At 37.2% G+C, this 21030-nt stretch overlaps 1 protein-coding gene across 1 annotated transcript in view; it reads right to left on the reverse strand.

Annotated features, from left to right (window-relative positions):
• Positions 1-6926: 6926 nt before the first annotated feature.
• The window catches only part of LOC121379275 (high-affinity choline transporter 1-like), a 38007-nt gene continuing 23903 nt past the window's right edge, over positions 6927-21030 (reverse strand). Inside the window, exons 3-9 of the mRNA XM_041507812.1 lie at positions 19322-19429; positions 17944-18099; positions 13310-13458; positions 11597-11743; positions 10047-10176; positions 9163-9380; positions 6927-8431 (exon numbers count right to left, since the gene is read on the reverse strand). Of these exons, the coding sequence (XP_041363746.1) occupies positions 7862-8431; positions 9163-9380; positions 10047-10176; positions 11597-11743; positions 13310-13458; positions 17944-18099; positions 19322-19429 (1478 nt within the window). The 3' untranslated portion in view covers positions 6927-7861. The remainder of the gene's footprint in view (positions 8432-9162; positions 9381-10046; positions 10177-11596; positions 11744-13309; positions 13459-17943; positions 18100-19321; positions 19430-21030) is intronic.

A 21030-nucleotide genomic window follows, 5' to 3' on the forward strand; every position in this document is an offset into this window, starting at 1 on the left:
GGCGACGATGGTTTCATGTTAATATTCAACCCTGTATAGAGTGAAATGGCACGACACATTTCATACGGATTTGCATGTTTAATGCAGACACACACACATGCATTTTATTTAGATCTCACGGTAGGTCTGTGCAAAAAGTAATACAATTTAAAGTAACATACAATATAAAAGTACATAACCATTCCTTAAATGAATTATGAGATACTATCACTATTTACATAAAGATTAACGTATATAATTATTATATAAAGAACACACATAAAAGGATACTTTAAAGTGACAAACCCTAGTTTTTATACACTACGTTTTAAATATTTTAAAGTGGCAGTATCCGGAATATTTTTATTATTTAAGCATATAGAACAGAAAATCCAATTACGTTTGGTGCATATATGACGCCGCACTCCGTATTGGTTCCACTACGCTGGCTTATCCAGGTCAAAAACAAAGCCAGTATTTTGAAAGTGGGACACTGTTGACGGGCTCGTACCGATCTCGGTTTTCACTGGCTTATCACAAGTATAGAATTCCCCAACAAGAGATCACGTGAGATTTCGCAATTTTTTAAAACAAATTTAACTGTCTTGATTGAGGGGTCGTCTCATATCTCCAAAACATATTTATATCCATAGAGGTATGGTACAACGGCTTTCCAGGGGTCGGTGAGTGGGGGATTTGCCTTGAAATTTTGACAGTGGCCAGCTGTTGGCATACGCGTTACATGTAAGGGGGTGTTACTAATTACGTAACGCTCTAGGGGTAGAGGAAGAGGGTACTGTCTGGGTGTGATTATTTTGGTATCACTAGAAGCGCCGCGTTTCGTAGAACATCCATTAAAATCAGCTTTCGAGGGAAAATAAACAAAGGTTTATCTTGGTGGACTAATTTCAGCTGGGAAACCGGCCTCGGTGGCGCATTGGTTAAGCCATCGGACTACAGGCTGGTAGGTACAGGGTTCGCAGCCCGGTATCGGCTCCAATCCAGAGCGAGTTGTTAAGGGCTCAATGGGTAGGTGTAAGGCCACTACACCCTCTCTCTCTCTCTCTCTCTCTCTCTCTCTCTCTCTCTCTCTCTCTCTCTCTCTCTCCACAACAAAGTGCAAACCAACTAACAACTAACCCACTGTCTTAGACAGACAGCCCAGATAGCTGAGATGTGTGCCCAGGATAGCGTGCTTGAACCTTAATTGGATATAAGCACGAAAATAAGTTGAAATCAATCAATCAACTGGGTGTTTGCTTAATTAGTTACGTTATCTGTGACAGTGTGAGGATGACTGCCCATGGAATCAAACTTAATACGACTGGCTGGCTGCTCGTCTGCAAAAGAAAATAAATCTTGTCACGGTACCGTTGGTGGATTTTCACACATGTGACAAAACGAGGTATTGTCAAGCGTTTCTTAGTTGAATTCAGACCCGTGATAACGCTGTACATGCACTGAGAGGAACGCAAGTGTTTATTTAAAAATCTATATTATTTATTTTTTACGGCAATGAATTAGGACACAAAACTGGGGTAGGGCGCAGCGCCCTTCTATATATTGCTAGCTAGAACACTGTATTGATTGAAGTGGTTTTATAGTAAACGTAAACAAGATAGATTATGTGAATTTGTGACTTAATCCTCAGGGATAGGGGTGGGACGTAGACCAGTGGTAAAGCGTTCGCTTGATGCGCGGTCGGTCTGGGATCGATTCCCATTGGTGGACCCATTGGGCTATTTATCGTTCCAGCCAGTGCTCCACAACCGATGTGACAAAGTCCGTGGTATGTACTATCCTGTCTGTGGGATGGTGCATATAAAAGATCCCTTGCTACTAATCGAAAAGAGTAGCCCATGAAGTGGCAACAGCGGGTTTCCTCTCTATATATCTGTGTGGTCCTTAACCATATGTCTGACGCCATTTTACCATGAATAAAATGTGTTGAGTGTGTCGTTTAATAAAAACATTTCCATTCCATTTTCCTCTGGGTTACGTTCATTTGATAATCCAATCATTGTGATCCCCTGTTTCTCAAGGCAAACGACAGTTCTACTATGAGAGTAGTAGACAATGGGAGATCACTTCTACTGCTTCTAACTATAGGCACTGTTACTGGAGTACGTTCGTAATACCTACCTTCAGTACGTTCGTAATACCTACGTTCAGTAAATAATTATGAGTAATCATGAAAGTAATCGCTGATTACGATTACATTAGCAATGTAATCGATTACGATTGCGATTACAGAGCATTCTCAAACATTGTAATCGATTACGATTACCATTACATGAAAACTATTTACGATTACCCCCATGTCTCTCTCTCTCTGACACACACACACACACACACACACACACACACACACACACACACACACACACACACACACACACACACACACACACACAGTATATGATGTGAGTAGTGGATCCCAACTGTTTCACTGTTACCAGTTAGTTTCGTGTTCAGAACATAATATTATCAGGGCTTCTAAAACATAATGTAGTAGAGTTGTAGGGATGGGTGGTGCCTATGGACCCTATGTAAACCATGACCTATTCCTATTGGTTAGGATAATAACACGGAGACATGAAGCACATGTTCACACATATAAACCAGGGATCACCGCCTGCACATTTTAATATGGGAGAACTAAGGTAATGCACTCAGTCGGATCTCTTTACCGGCCTCGGTGGCGTCGTGGTTAGGCCATCGGTCAACAGGCTAGTTTTATTTGACGACGCACTCAACACATTTTATTTACGGTTATATGGCGTCGGACATACGGTTAAGGATCACACAGATATTGAGAAAGGAAACCCTCTGTCGCCACTTCATGGGCTACTCTTTTCGATTAGCAGCAAGGGATCTTTTATATGCGCCATTCTACAGAAAGGATACCACATGCCACGCAAAACATATTTATATACATAGAGGTATGGTACAACGCCTTTCCAGGGGTCGGTGGGTCGGGGATTTGCCTTGAAATTTTGACAGTGGCCAGCTGTTGACATACGCGTTACATGTAAGGGGGTGTTACTAATTACGTAACGCTCTAGGGGTAGAGGAAGAGGGTACTGTGTTCGATTTACGTAACATTTTTCAAGACTATATGTTATTTTTATTCATTACTTAGACCTAAAAAGGTGTTTTTTGGAAATGCGCGGTCAGTCTAGGATCGATCCCCATCGGCGGGTATATAAAAGACCATGGTATGTGATATCCTGTCTGTGGGATGGTACATATAAACGATCCCTTGCTAAAAAAAATGTAGCGGGTTTCCAAGGCGCGTGTGCAGGGATTTCAGCGGGGTTGGGGTTATAGACTGTGTTGAGCGAAGTTTATATGGTGCCATGCTTCCCCCCCCCCCCCCCCCCCAAAATACATTTCAATTTTTTTTAAGCTTGGGCAAGTAAGGGTTTCGACCTTCAGTACCCTCCCCATGCACATGCACCCGATTCCTCGCTAAGATTATGTGTAAAAATTACCAAATGTTAGACATCTAACAGCAGATATGTTTTATTTAACGACGCACTCAACACATTTTAGTTACGGTTGTATGGAGTCGGATGATTATTAAATCAATATGCTTTATCTTTGATGTCGTTAAATTTGTCGATTTTAACACGTAAAATTAAGACGTCAAAACGTTCATTGTCTACTTTAGTATATTTTATTTTAAAAATATATACATGATTAATGTGTTACTAGTATACAAACTAAACTTTGAAAGTTCTACTAACATTTTATAAAATGTCAAATCTGAAATAGGAAGGTACGACTGTCGATAATACGTTGTCAAGATCAAACCGGTTTTAACTAAAGACGCTAGTACCGTATCCTCAACCGAACGTTCTTCGTACAGCGCAAGATTTCTCTTTTAATTTTTTGAGACGAACCCTACAATTTGAAATCGGCAAACGCACGTGTTAACTGAAACTGACAACAGGCTTTCGTTTGTGCTTTGCAGAGCTATGGCGGCACAGGCGACGAATCAAGCGTATACGTTTGATGATATCCGTTCGTAGCGAACACACACAACTTTTTTAAAAGTGCATTTGAGCTTGTATTTCACATTTGTACATGATGTTATAATATAGTAACCAGAGAATGTAACTTTAAATTAGAAGTATTTACATTTTATTGTTTAGAATATTCATTTTCGTACCCCTGAAGTGGTACTTGTCATCCAGGGTTTTGCAATACCTCAATATGGATTTTTCATAATTCTAAAAACGCATGTTCATCTGAGAAGTAATGTTTATTGAGACAAGGTCTAGTTATTTCTAGACTGTATTTAAATATCACATACTTTAGTTTGATTCTTTTTTAACTTTATCCAAATGTGTTGCAGGTTTGTAGATTAACTAAAACTTAGTGTCCATTTTCACGGGCTGAAACTAGGGTCTGCGCCTTTAACAATTTAAAATATACGTATTTAACACCGTAACACCGTAAAGTATAAGTGTAACGGTGTCCATGTTGTTCCATCTGCCTTTAAAAGATCGGAGTCACTTAATTATAAACATCACAAACTAATAATTTAATTTGCTTTTTGAATTGGGAATAGGTAATTTCGTTTGGTAATTGTAGATATGTCATTTGTTACTTAAATAATTGAAAACTAAGATTATGTAAATTTGGATCAGTTGGTTTTGTAGTAATAAATGTCTGTTAATATATATCTTCCCTGAACTCTGCATTGTACAGAAATGTGTTTTTGCATGATTTTAATGTAAAATTAAATATCTAGAAACACTATTTAAAAATTACATGATGAAATAAATGTATGAGACTAAATGCTACATATTTTAAAATTAAAGATGGCAGACAGTCACTTACTACCTCTTTCTCAGACCTTTAATATATTAATAACTAGTAATACAATGCACCACAGAAACCTAAATAAATTCACAAATAATTATTTTACACAATGTTAGGACTAAAATAACTATAAATTCAAGATATTTGTATATTACACCGACTTGGTACATTTAACATGTTTAGAAAAAGTATCACCCTATTTTTTGTTTAGACTTCTATGACACGATTATACAGAATCAGGTGGAAATTTGCTTTTAGCAAAAACCAAACTAACATGCAATACTAAAGTAGTGTCGGAAATAGAATAAAAATTATTTTCGTCAATTATTTCTTTTATATTAAACTGACAAGTACATATTTTGTAAATACTAATTTAATGACCTTTATTGGAACAGACTATAACACATTTTGATCGATGTGTCAGTTTCATTTACCCTTAAACAAACTTTTAATTTAAAACTGCAAGTTAACTGATTATTTTGAATTGCAACATAAATTATTAATTATGACCAGCATATTTAGTGAATATAAATTCAATATAAGTATATTAGAAATTTACACAATCTTGCAACTACTTAAAGGTGCTATATCAGAAATTATATGTGAGCATCTGTTTGTGATAAACCGGCCTCGGTGGCGTCGTGTTTAGGCCATCGGTCTACAGGCTGGTAGGTACTGGGTTAGGATCCCAGTCGAGGCATGGGCTTTTTAATCCAGATACCGACTCAAAACCCTGAGAGAGTGCTCCGCAAGGCTCAATGGGTAGGTGTAAAACCACTTGCACCGACCAGTGATCCATAACTGGTTCAACAAAGGCCATGGTTTGTGCTATCCTGCCTGTGGGAAGCGCAAATAAAAGATCCCTTGCTGCTAATCGGAAAGAGTAGCCCATGTAGTGGCGACAGCGTGTTTCCTCTCAAAATCTGTGTGGTCCTTAACCATATGTCTGACGCCATATAACCGTAAATAAAATGTGTTGAGTGCGTCGTTAAATAAAACATTTCTTTCTTTCTTTCTGTTTGTGTAAAAATTCTCCAATAAAAACGTATTTTCTACTAGTAGATAAAATTATTTCCTATAATCATTTATGGGCATATAGTTAAAGGTGTAGTCTTTAAATGTTAAAGCAAAATGTAGGCCTAATAAAAACATGATTTGCAATAGCTGTCATTATTCAACTTTGAAATAGCACCTTTAATACCGGTATAATAGATCACAATCTCAGAATGGTTCTTGACAGTTTTGCTCAAAAGTTACTTATAAATGTCTGCAAATATTTAGTTTTAGAGAGGTATAGGGATAAACCGTCATCAGAAACGGTTCCTCACATATGGTAAAAGCAATGAAATTGACACATGTTGATCAAAATTTGTTATAGTCTGTTCCAATAAAGGGCACAAATCACCTGTTTACTGAATTTTTTCTTCTTAATTCCAAGAGTAAACACCACCTTGTACATCAATGAGAGCTCAAACAAGTAAATGCTAAATTTGGTAGACTATCATTGAACAGATATTTACAAAATATTTACTTATCTGTTTAATATGTAACAAATAATCGACGAAAATAATTCTTATTCTATTTCCGACAGCACTTTAGTTCAACTTCAGGTTTCAGTGTAAAATATGATTTATCCTCCGATGAGTCAACTACGAGTTTTACGGTGATAACAGGGGCTTGACGTAGCCCAGTCATAAAGCTTTGGTGGGTCCGTTGGGCTATTTTTCGTTCAAGCCGGGGCACCACGACTGGTATATCAACGGCCGTGGTATTTGCATCTATTGCATGGTGCATATACAAAATCCCTTGTTACTAATGGAACAATGTAGCGGGTTTCCTCTCTAAGAGGACTATATGTCAGAATTACCAAATGTCTGACTTCCAATAGTAGATGATTAACAAATCAATGTGCTATAGTGGTGTCGTTAAACTAAATAAACTTTAAACTTAATCGGTAAAACATCGTCTGATAGTTCAACTACAGACTGTAACAGTGCCTACGGTAAACACACACACGGTTTCATGAAATAGTATAGCCAATGTAAACGTACAAGAGTCACACACATTCATAATCAAGTCTGTAAGCTTTAGATCGTTCCATTATAAAACAAATGTGATTTAATGAATATCAAAGCTTTATTTCTGTTTAACTTTGTAGACAGTGCAGTCCTCACCATAAAATAAATAGAGAGGACAGATTAATTGTTCCCCTAACTTGGAAGGAAGGACATGTTTTATTTGACGACGCACTCAACACATTTTATTTACGGTTATATGGCGTCGGACATATGCTTAAGGATCACACAGATATTGAGAAAGGAAACCCTCTGTCGCCACTTCATGGGCTACTCTTTTTGATTAGCAGCAAGGGATCTGTTATATGCGCCATTCTACAGAAAGGATACCACATGCCACGGTCTTAGATATATCAGTTGTGGTGTACTGGCTGGAACGAGAAATAGCCCAATGGGCCCACTGACGGGGATCGATCCCACACCGACCACGTATGAAGCGAGCTCTTTACCACTCAGCTACGTCCCGCCCACTCCCCCAACTTGGAATATGGGGAGCCATTTAAGATATTACTATATTAATATCATGTAAATTCACATTCTATAGGGAGCTAAAAATTACTTTCCTTGAACTACTTCCAGGGGAGTGATGAAGAGCCAATGATAACTACGCTGACATAGCGAGGTCGATATTGCAATATGTTTCCGGCTGAAGTTACATACTAATTAACTTTTGTTTTGCACTAAATGTCAGTGTTTTTAGTTGGTCTTATGTCTGTTGGGCGCAAATTGATCTATCAATCATGTTTTGGGTATTTTAAAAGAAACATATGAGTAAAAATCCAGTCAGCGCTACCAAAAACATTAGTACAGACAGAAACCCACTGGTTATACTGGCACCAATGTTATAAACAAGAAAAAGTGTGCAAGTGTAATTCATAATTATGTCTAATTCTATCCGTTTAAAAAGCTGCGTTAGTCGGAAACATTTAACAATAATTATCATTTTCAAATCAGGAAATCCATTTTATATCAATGTCTTACAGATCGTCTGAAAGGTAAACCAATGGCGCCCTTTTTTCGACTGCAGCATTTATGTGTGGAATACTAACAATGTCATCACATCCCTTGGCCAGGATGCTTTCACCACGCTGCAGCTGTCTACGACGTTCAGTCTCCTTTTCAATACACTTAAAGATATCGTACTTTAGAGGAACTATTCCTCTGTTAAACAAACAGTTGGTCAAAAGAGACACCCCAGTTATCGTAGCAAAGCTGATGAGCATTGTTGTAGTCCTGAAGGGAAATCTCTGCCCCAGAGTTTCGTCATACATTGGGAATTTTAATATTACAGGAATGCCGAGAAAGACCTCTCCTGATAGTATTCGGAATACCAGTGAGACGAGGTATCCCACAAGGCAACCGTACGTGTTGGAGGGCGCGAACCACAGGACGCAGGTCAGCTGAGGGAAGAGGATGACGTACATGAGGTCTGCACAGAGAACGAAGAGGCCGTAAATGCTCTTTGCCGTGATCGCCAACGCCGTTCCAACGACTCCTACAATCAATATGGTGATTCGCAATACCCAAATCTGTTCTCTGTCAGAGGCCTGAAAGTATAAACAAATTAAAGCCATGTGCTGAAAACACCACCATCCCAAGTTGTACATGCATGCAATGTATGATGATCCTGTATGAAGATTTAGCTGGAACAAGGATTTCCTTTAATGTGTAGTAATACGTGAAAACAATATCATGGCGACCTAGTTATGGTACGCGACATCCTAACATTAATTTTCATGTTGTATTTGTAACCAGGGTTTGATGATCCTATATGGATTGATAAGGAAAATATGACCTGGACAAGAATTCTCTTTGATGCGCAGTAATGCGTGAAAAGTAGCCCGCGACATATCGCCATCGCAAATTGTACTTGCATGCAAGTATTATATGTCAGAAAAAGGGTAATTGTGATTCTTTACGACTTAGTGTTAATTAGAGAGAAAAATCTGAAACTGATCTATCCATCTATCTATCTATCTATCTATCTACAGTTTTGTATATATTTATCTATCTATATTCTCTACTGTAAAGCACCACTCATCATTACCTTTGAAATGTATATATATTTCAGTAAAGATCGATAACAATCCGGTTTTTAAGTGTGATATGAAGTGGAATATACTTTGTTTTCGTCATATAAACACAAACTTCAAAAACGCTGTCATGAGAATACAACTCGGCTACCTGCATTATTTGTCTGGGATAAAGGATAATGAGAAAGTCAATGGCTTTGCAAGTCTTCATGGTGCGAACTTCAATTACCGATCTATGTGCATACCTTTCTTCTGAAGATATCCGTATATATATTCTTTGCAAACACTGTCCCAGTTGACAACACACAAGAGTCGGCTGATGACATCACTGCAGCAGCCACGGCTCCAATGCCTATCACAGCTACCGGAAGTGGGCACAGGTAATTGAGAACCATGGGAAGTATGACGTTGTATTTGCTTTCCGGAAGTGGAATAGGTCCGTCGTAAGATGTCTGATTCCAGTCTGGAAGATTGAAAAGAGAGGAGAAAGATTAAATCGAATATAACTAGTGTGTGATCATAAGCGTACAAGACGGGGCAGGAGGGAGGTGCAACTGCCTCCCCCTCTATCAGTTCTGCAGCAAAACCTTAAATTCGGGCAAAAATTATACAAATATTCGGACAAAATGTGCTAAATGTCTATAAATCTACTCTCAAAATTAGATGTAATCCATGTCAAATTTTGTTGCGATGCGCTTGTAACCCTATATAGATTGGTAGTAATGCTAATGTGAATAAATGCTAGTATCCAAATTCGGGCATTTTGTTTTGTTTTAATTCGGGCAAACACTAGCCTGCCCACCCCACCCTCTTAAAACATGGAAGCCCGTACGCTTATGTGTGTGATCAAAATATATGTAAAGTGTAATGGGAAGCTTCTTCACCTTCAAGAGTTTTAACGATGAAACCAGATGTGGATTACAGATGTGGAGTCCAGAATTGGACACAGTGACAGTAAATACGTACAGAGGCAACACGATGCATTCAAGATAACTGAACAATAAATGGAAAATTACTTAATGGGCATAAAACATTATTATTTATCAACACGCTCTACCAATTACTCCTAAAGATTTGAAGAAGACCTCATATCAGCTAGGTGGGAACCAACCCGAAATAAGAAACTCACCAGCGGCTGCTCCGATAAGTCCAATCATGGCGGGTGGAATAGCCAGAACCATACAGAAGGCAGCAGCCATGATAGAAGAGAGGCGCGCACCTTCAGCGTTCTTGCATGCCAGAACTCGTTGGTAATAGGTCTGAAACACACACGCATACACACATAGAGAATACTACATGATCACTAAAGGCCTTTTAAAGTAGCAGACCCTAGTTTTAACTTATGAAAATGGACACTAACTTTGGTTAATCTTCAAACCTGTAACACATCTGGATAAAGAGGCTGCGATGTTGAAACTGGGAAATACTCTTAAAAATTGCACTACAACTCGTCTTCATAACCGTTACTTTTCATAGGTACATGCGGTTTTAAAAAAAGGAAAATACTTTTCGTGGTATTAAAAACACCAGGGGGACTAGAAGTACTTTGGATGTACAGAAATGGATAATCTATAAACAATAATTTAAACTAAGTAATGTCTGATTTCAATTATATATTTTAAAAAAACCCACCCAAAACTATTAAATAATCTGCAGTTTTTAAAACCTAGGGTCGGTCACTTTAATAGATACCATGATATCTGATGGACACGAGCGTAATATTCTGTTTTTTGAAAATATATTTTTTTAAATCTCATTGAAAGTCCCATCATTTAAAGTTTCATGAAAACGGCTTCCTGCCAACATTATTTAGTAACTTTTGCTTTCAAATATTATAAACATTATACATTCGACTACTAGTGTATATGCCTATACAAATTACATCAAAATAATCTAATTTACAACAAGGTCCATTAGATTATCCAGGTTAACATTTCTGGGCCAAACCAAAAATTCAGGGGATAAATATTTAAATTTGTGGCATGCCAACAAAATTAGCGCCATTTGGAACACCAACTTCTTAGGGCAACAAAACACCCGACTACAATCCCCGGCAATGGCTCGAATTAACCGCGATCGCAGTTTAGTAGTCTCGGGAGTGGCAATGACAATGACAGTTCTCCTGGTCCTACAAATCAAGTAGGAATGATGTATCGTCCCGAGAAGTCGAAGTCCTCCTTAAGACGAAACATGTGGCAATGATTTATGGGATCAGTCACGACCTTCTTGACAAAACAATATAGTGAATCTGGTGTTAGCTGCCCCAGAGGATCAATTTGCCAAGTTTCAGAACAATCCAATGAAAACACTAGGAGAACAGTGGCAGATCCAGAAAAATCCATTTAGGGGGGCCCCAATGACATGTGGTGGAATGCCAAGGGAACTTTGAGGGAGGTTTGGAGGGGGATCGTAACAAAATGAAGAAAATTAATATATAATAAAATTAGAACTATCGCAAAATTACAGACTTCAAAGAAAATGTAAATGTTGACGGTCGGACGATGGACGGACGGACGATGAACAAATCAAAAGCAACTGAAAAATGAATGAATGAATGAATGTTTAACGACACCCCAGCTCGAAAACACCATAGTGGAATTGAAAAGCTCACATGCATTGGCGAAATTAAAAATGAGAGTAGTCAAATCTGTATTAGATTAAAATGAGTTTAAGCCATACCTGCCAAGGGATCCCTCCAAAGACCACCATGACACACACGTCAATATACGAGCCCAGATTGCTGACATCTATCTCACCAAGCCAGGTACTGCTGACTCGAGACATGTCAACGGATGGATGATGCATTGCAAATGGAAACGCCAAGAACTGCATGTAATAATAATAATAATAATAATAATAATAATAATAATAAGAAGAAGAAGAAGAAGAAGAAGAAGAATGGTGATGATGATATATTATAATGATAACAACAACAAAAGAAAGAAAGAAAGACATGTTTTATTTAACGACGCACTCAACACATTTTATTTACGGTTATATGGCGTCAGACATATGGTTAAGGACCATACAGATATTGAGAGAGGAAACCCGCTGTCGCCACTTCATGGGCTACTCTTTCCGATTTGCAGCAACGGATCTTTTATATGCACCATCCGATAGACAGGGTAGTACATACCACGGCCTTTGATACACCAGTCGTGGTGCAATGGCTGGAAAAACAACAACAACAAAGTACTACTACTACGACTACGACTACGACTACGACTACTACTACTACTACTACTACTACTACTACTACTACTACTACTATGATATTGTTATTGTTATTGTTATTATTATCATTATTATTATTATTATTATTATTATTATTATTATATGTGTATTGTATTACCTTTTTTTTCTTTGTGGAAATCAAGTATTTTTTATATTTTAGTGTAGATAAGTATTTTTATTTAATATGTTTATGTCGGTTAATTAAACACATTTTACAGCAGGATACGTTTGCTATCATTTACGGTAAACCTTGTTTGCTATCTCTGGGTAGTAAAATATTTTAATATCTTTTGGGAATAGTGACGTGTATTTGCTATCTTTAAAACGTTAGCACTAGCTACTAATGAACGAAGTAAATCTGTTTATGAATAATAGCTACAAAGCCGTATTTAATGTATGACGACTATGTAAATGGTGGAATAAAGTATTTTTCGCGACAAATTCAATATATTTATCCTGCAATCACTATATGTGTTGTCAAGATATGAGGACTAGATAAATAGGGATAATTGGTTACTGTCTTAAGATATCGGCTTTATCCTGCGAAGGTTAGAATGGCGAATAAGTGACCAGTTATATAGCTTTTTAGTAAGGAACTACTTCTAGTTATAATCAGCAAAGGAATGGTAGATTTTTCAAAGTTACATATTCTTTTATTTCCAATTGATTTTCATTTTTAAAAACCGTTTTGAAGAAAAATATTTGTTTGAAAACAAACTTATTATTTATAAACTATATATATATATATATATATATATATATATATATATATATATATATATATATATATATATATATATATATAGGGCATTCAATATGTGTGAACCTAGTGTTCTGGGAAACGGTAAAATTGTGAAGTAAAACTGTTCATTTCATTGTTTTTACGTATTATTTATGATTGCAGGATAGTTAAAATAACGTGTTACTGTCTTAAAATATCGGCTTTATCTTTATCGAATTCTAATCTTCGCAGGATAAAGCCCATACTTTAAGACAGTAACAGTTTATTCTGTTAGTTAGCGTTATTGTTATTGTTATTATTATTATTATTATTAGATATTGTATAAATTCTTTTCAGGCAGCACCCTGACCCATCCCCCTCCCCCGCCCCCCACCCCGCTTCTAACGCCTATATGGCCATACGACAACGTCACATACCAGTCCAACAGTTATGCACACGAGCTGTAGGACGTCGGTGTAGGCGACGGACAGCAGTCCTCCCAGGAATGTGTAGAAGACGGCCACGCAGGCAGACACGATGATGGCCACGGTGTCGCTGATGTCCAGTATTATACCAACTGTCGTTCCTGAAAAGTCAGTGTTCTTATAAGACACATGCATCATAATTTGTTTTAGGAATGTTTGTTAAATAGCGACACCTCAGCACGTTTTAAATTACGACGACTATTTGGTGTTTAATGCTAGGCTCGGACTACCAACTGTCGTTCCTGAAAAGTCAGTGTTCTTATAAGACACATGCATCATAATTTGTTTTAGGAATGTTTGTTACATAGAGACACCTCAGCACGTTTTAAATTACAACGACTATTTGGTGTTTAATGCTAGGCTCAGACTACCAACTGTCGTTCCTGAAAAGTCAGTGGAAGGAAGGAAGAAAATGTGTTATTTAACGACGCACTCAACACATTTTTATTTACGGATATATAGCGTCAGACATATGGTTAAGGACTACACAGATATTGAAGGAGGGAACCCGCTGTCGCCACTTGATGGGCTACTCCTTTTGATTAGCAGCAAGGGATCTGTTATAGGTACCATTCCACAGACAGGATAACACATACCACGGCCTTTGATACACCAGTCGTGGTGCACTGACTGGAACGAGAAATAGCCCAATGGGTGCACCGACAGGGATCGATCCCAGACCGCCATGCCCAAAAGCAGGCCATAGTTTGCTTCTTCCTATTTCGATCCCTGATGAATTACAATTTAATTAAGAATATTTATTTAAATAGCGAAACCTCAGCACATTACATATCACAACTATTTGATGTCCAAAGAATTGTTATTTCGGGGAGAGAGAGAGAGAGAGAGAGAGAGAGAGAGAGAGAGAGAGAGAGAGAGAGAGAGAGAGAGAGAGAGAGAGAGAGAGAGAGAGAAGCGTCTTTAAGTATCTCACTATTGTTTTATCATACAAATATTATACTATGTAGTACTTAAAATAGAAACAAAACCCACACCCAAAACCCTCTTCCAAAAGACCCAAAACAAAACAACCCAAAACAAACAAACGATGTTTAACTTTCTGCCTTAAAAGAAGAGAATAGCGTCTGTGACGTCATTCTCCCTCAAAACGCAGTGTAGGAGTAACGGTAAAGCAATACATGTCCCCTAGTGAACTCAACACATTTTCAGGGAGGTGTAATACATGAATATAACACTTATGAGAGAGTGATAGTGCAATTAGCTGGGTTAATGTACGATGTGTCTTTAGAAAGTCCATATTGAGAGAAAGTGTACTAAATAAGTAAAATTAAAATCTACGTCAGAATTCATATTCCATATATATGTTATCATTGTTATGCCACATGCCGATTAAAGGCATACTGTCACGGATTTAAGGACCTCATTTCTCTAAAAAAAAGTATAATAAATTTAAAAAATACATTAATTGTTAAAACCAAATCTAGCTCTCGCATCACCTTAACTAAACCATGATGGAGTGAAATCCATGTCAACCCTGTCTGCAATTTTAATTTTTGAATTATGGACCATTGCCATAATTCAATTATTTTTACAAAATATCATTAACAATTGGAGTATGGTGGTTATGAAGATGGTTTAATAAAGTACATTTAGGGACAAATCAAATTATTTTTGTTAAACTATTAAATAGGTCAGTGATTGTGACAATATTATGCCTTTAAACGAAAGGACGTTTCAGAAAAGGTGTTGGTGATTTTTACTGACATCGACAGCATGGTAAAACATTGGACCTATTACCTGTAAAGGAAAATTTGATATGAGCTCTTTATAATACAAGATCTCTCAAATGGTCCCTGACACCATAGAATAAAATTGTGAGCAAAACAAGTTTAAGAGCCAAAACGCTGTCAAAAAGGGGTCAAACCTCATGAAACCAAAATCTTAAAGGGACTTTACTTAGATTTGATTGTTTAGATTATCAATGTCTGTACAATCGACGTGTTTTTGGTCATCCTGGTGTTTTAATATCACAAAATGCATTTTTTATAGTTTTAAAAACGCACGTGCGTCTGAGAAGTAGCAGTTATGGAGTCCAGTTTTAGTCTGTTTTTAGAGGGTATTTCACCATTTCAAAGTCACAGACTCATGTTTCACTCAATTGTAACGTTATCCAAATGTGTTACAGGTTTGTAGATTAACTAAACTTAGTGTTAATTTTCACGGGTTGAAACTAGGGTATGTCCCTTTAATCTGTAGCTCTATGAGAAAGCTATACCCAGCACTTTAAGTCAATACTTTCGAAGGGCACATTGGTCGTTACTTCTGACTATGTAGCTGAACAATCTGTACAGTATTACTGTGATAAATGGTAATCATATCCTATATTTATAATAGATGATTTCACTGAAATTTATTAAATACCATTTGAATGAGTGGCATGGGGCAGCAAATCTGAAAATTAGACAGTTAAATAAATCATTTATACTTAGCTTATAATGTGGCATACATGTTAATAATAAATGTATTCTCCTTTACATTATGAAATATTTTTAGGAAAAGGTTTATAATAGTTTTAATATTGATATAATACTGTACTGACCCCCCCAAACCCCACCCCAAAAAAACCCCAAAACCAACAAAAAAAACCCCACAAAAAAACCCCCACCCAAAACACCCCCCCCCCAAAAAAACAAAAAAACCCCCAAAAAAACCAAACAAACAAAAAAACAAAAACAAAAAAACAACAACAAAAAACAAACAAATAAGAAGACAAATGCTACTCTAGCTTTTATTACTGACCATTGTACAAATCTCACCAGGCATACATGGCTTATACTGGCACATGGGTGCATTTGCTTGAACGGATGTTTAAGGACAAACAATATATCGGATATTGGGTGTCACACAAAGGTAATTCATGAAAGACGTGATGACTAAACAACAAAACAAGTCAAAAGAAAACAGTATAAAGAGCTGTACAACAATATAAAATATCACAGGTAAGTAAATTGAAATATACAATAAAATTCAATGTACAGCTTGAAATCAAAAGGATACCATAACATTTCTTGTACCAAATATATATTTTCTCATCAAAATGTGGCGAACTCTCAGTGTACACAGTGGCTGACAGGTCAACTGGCATAATTTCGTTATTTATGATCGTATCACAGTAAAATTTGACATGAGTATGTGACAATGTTCTTGCTATGGACTGATGGCAGTGGAGGCGTTTTCGTCACGAGGGCGCTGAAATCAGTAACTTGTGTGGCCACCGGCAGCTTGAAATCCAAAGGATACCATAACATTTCTTGTACCAAATATATATTTTCTCATCAAAATGTGGCGAACTATCAGTGGACAGCTCACACCGAGTAGAAGGATTCTTCTTTAGAATAAAGGAATGTATGAGATATAGTATTTTCCCTAGCTTGTTTTAGCATGGTGCCATGCCTCAATAGTCTACCACCATCTTGCCTCAATCAGTGCCATGCTGCCCTGAGATTAAAGAAGACTTTTTCAGTAATTAATTCTAAAATTGCCTTTATAAAACACCCAAAAAGGTATTATTAATTAATCAAATATGCCTTTTATATCTTTTGCCATTCATTTATTAAAGCAAGCACATAAATTACATTTATGTTTATTTTAATTAAAAATGTTTAGTATTTTTAATGAAAAACAAGTGCCCTGAAAATGGTGAAAATGCCCCAAAAGTGTTTGGTCTACCATGCCTTGCCTAATTTTTAGGGAAATCACTAAGATATGTATGACCGATTCGTGCACGACACAAATCAATGTCATCCCTCGTGAACTGCCTATAGAAGGACTGCCACTGTCTCGGGACTGCCGTGGCAGAATGAATGTTCTTCGCAACCGTATATTGGTTAATGCTATTTTAAAAATAAGTGTACGCCACACCAACCCTGGCACGAGGCAAATGCAAACCATACATGGCAGCTGAATCTGTCGTTTCATTATCTCTAATGCTAGCATGGCTGGGCACCCAACACAGTACAATGTATTAAATGGCAATGGATAAAAATACAGACTTTCGTATAGCCACCCTATTTTATAGTTTTACTTCCTCCAGCCAGCTTATCCTGTGATACGTTTACCTATTTAACTTTTAGATTTTTACCTGAACTTTTTTTTCCACCGGAACTGTTTTTATCTTGCTTTTAAATGCTGCAGTACTTGGATTTTATGTTCAGTCTTCTCCTGATGATGTCAGTAGTATATTAGCGAAACGTTGAGAAAATTCAGTGGTTGAGACAGAGACTTATTACTCATCCTAATTAAGGGATGTTCCAGCTTCATATTGTGTAAAACTTGGAAACATGAGTGAAAATAATATATTTGGATAATACGGAATCCATAATTTTGTTTCTGGGCTTTAAAGAGTGCCCAAATTTTGGCAATAAAGATTGATGCCGAATCTAGCAATCGGGTGTAGTTGCTGCTAACTTCTGATTGCTATGTCATCATATCTCGGAGATTATGGAGGCAGATTTGATCTACTGAATATGAACACACTTCTACAATACAACATATAATATACATTTTTTTTTAACAAATACTTTAATTATTTTTTTGTTTTTTTTACAAAACTAAACCTTTCTTACCAAGAGCTGACAAGATGGCGGCTGTCCAGAAGAGGTCGCCACAGAGCTGCGGGAAGAACAAGAGTCCACCAACCCGTCGTCCATATTTGATCTGGAACGGGTCGAACATTGTGACGTAGTTACTGCGACGCATCTTCGGAGCGTACAATAAGCCACCTAATCAACAAACAATACTACACGAGTGGCCGTTAGATACCAAGTATGTTACAACAAGTTGTTTTAAAACGTATCTAACCAGCGAAAGACCACAGTTACTTGTGAATCTTCAGTTGATATTCATGCATGCCAAGCCCTGGCATCCTAAATGATCACCCATAGTTTAAAAATAAAGAAAGATGCAGGTATTTTTAGTCTCAAGGAAATTGTCATAATTATAAAGGTGACTCATTTTAAATATTTTGAGTTAAATTATTGTGATACATTCCAAAATGTGTCTCAAAAACGGCATGATTTTGGATGCATATTTGACAATGTACACACCCTAACAAACCACACCCAAGCTGGAGTTGGCGGATATAACACATATATTTCTGGAAATTTTGCTTGTCAAACCTGACAAAACTACTAATTTGAATAAAGGTTTAGCCATTAAATCTTTCACCAAATCAGCTTGTTTGAAAAATACCCAAAAATGACAATGCACGTTGTAACTGGAAACGCACGAGAGTATTAAAACTGCACTTCCATCCACATTAGTACGATATGTTAATACAAATATATCATTGGATGGTGAGAAGAGACTGAAGTTTAAGAAAAAATCTTAATCTTGATCATGAAACAGATATAATGGTACTTAATAGATGGAAAGGAAATAAACAGAATGTTTCTTTTACAACACCTCAGCACATTTTAAACTAAGACTCTATTGGTGTTTAACATATGATGTTGTTATTATTATTTTTTTGGTGATAGTTCTTGTTTTTTATTTAATTATTTTTGTTAGACATTTAGTCGATATAAAAGTTTAAACGTTTGTTTCATTTAACGATATCACTAGAGCACATTGATTAATTAATCATCGGTTAATGGATGTCAAACATTTGATAATTCTGACTCGTAGTCAACAGAGGAAACCTACATTTTTCTTAATGCAGAAAGGGATCTTTTATATGCACTTTCCTACAGACACATACCACGGCCTTTGACCAGTTGTGGTCACTGGTTGGGAGGAGAAAAAATCCAGTCAGTTGGACTGATCCATTTAGTCGATATAAAGAGAGACGCTCTGCCGTCTGATGGACTACTTGTACTAACAATGCTGCACAGCAGTGGTCGAAATACGGCCGTCAGATCCCGGGATCAATGTACCTCAGGCAAACGCTCTACCACTGAGCTACATTCTACCCCGTAATAGAAGCAGATCGTTTTGTATACCCACTAATAAACAATGAAAGCGTGAATCCAAATGGCGCCGTTGTCATTGCAAGTCCACCCATTGCCATCATCTCAGCTGTACCGTTAATATAACCTCCACCAACCATAGTAGCTAAAAAATAAATAAAACAAGCATCATTGGGATGTTGATGTACACAGTTATCTACACCAACCCTTCCTCTAGTTCCTGTATCACCCAGTAGCCAATATACCATTCCCCATATCAATGTGAAATCGATAAACACATCTACACCCTTCCCTTATCGTGTTCTTTTATCAATGTGATATTGATAAACATATCTACACCCTTCCCCTCATCTTGTTCCTGTATCAGTGTGATATCGATATACACATCTACACGTTTCCCCTCATCGTGTTCATTTATCAATGTGATATCGATAAACACATCTACACACTTCCCCTCATCTTGTTCCTGTATCTGTGTCATATCGATATACACATCTACACCCTTCCCCTCATCTTGCTCCTGTATCAGTGTGATATCGATATACACATCTAAACATTTCCTCTCATATTGTCCCTGTATCAGTGTGATATCGATATACACATCTACACTCTTCTCCTCATCTTGTTATTGTACCAGTGTGATATCGATATACACATCTACACCCTTGCCCTCATATTATTCCTGTATCAGTGTGATATCGATATACACATATACACTCTTCCCCTCATCTTGTTATTGTACCAGTGTGATATCGATATACACATCTACACCATTCCCCTCATCTTACTATTGTATCAGTGTGATATCGATCTACACATCTACACCCTTCACCTCATCTTGTAATTGTATCAGTGTGATATCTATATACACATCAACACCCTTCCCCTCATCTTGTTCCTTCATCAGTGTGATATCGATATACATATCTACACCCTTCCCCTCATCTTACTATTGTATCAGTGTGATATCTATATACACATCTACACCCTTCCCCTCATATTGTTCCTGTATCAGTGTGATATCGATATACACATCAACACCCTTCCCCCCATATTGTTCCGGTATCAGTGTGATATCGATATACACATCTACACCCTTCCCCTCATATTGTTCCTGTATCAGTGTGATATCCATATACACATCTACACCCTTCCCCTCATATTGTTCCTGTATCAGTGTGATATCGATAAACACATCTACACCCTTCCCCTCATCTTGTTCCTGTATCTGTGTGATATCGATCTACACATCTACACCCTTTCCATCATCTTGTTCCTTCATCAGTGTGATATCGATATACACATCTACACCCTTCCCCTCATCTTGTTCCTGTATCAGTGTGATATCGATGTACACATCTATACCCTTTCCCTCATCTTGTTCCTGTATCAGTGTGATATCGATGTACACATCTACACCCTTCCCTTCATCTTGTTCCTGTATGAGTGTGATATCGATATACACATCTACATCCTTTCCCTCATCTTGTTCCTGTATCAGTGTGATATCGATGTATACATCTGCACCCTTTCCCTCATCTTGTTCCTTCATCAGTGTGATATCAATATACACATCTACACCCTTCACCTATCTTATTCCTGTATGAGTGTTATATCGATATACACATCTATACCCATCCCCCATCTTATTCCTGTATGAGTGTGATATCGATATACACATCTACACCCTTCCCCTCATCTTGTTCTTGTATCAGTGTGATATCGATATACACATCTACACTCTTC

This window comes from Gigantopelta aegis, chromosome 8 (genome assembly GCF_016097555.1).
Source record: "Gigantopelta aegis isolate Gae_Host chromosome 8, Gae_host_genome, whole genome shotgun sequence".
In the NCBI taxonomy this organism is placed as follows: domain Eukaryota; kingdom Metazoa; phylum Mollusca; class Gastropoda; order Neomphalida; family Peltospiridae; genus Gigantopelta; species Gigantopelta aegis.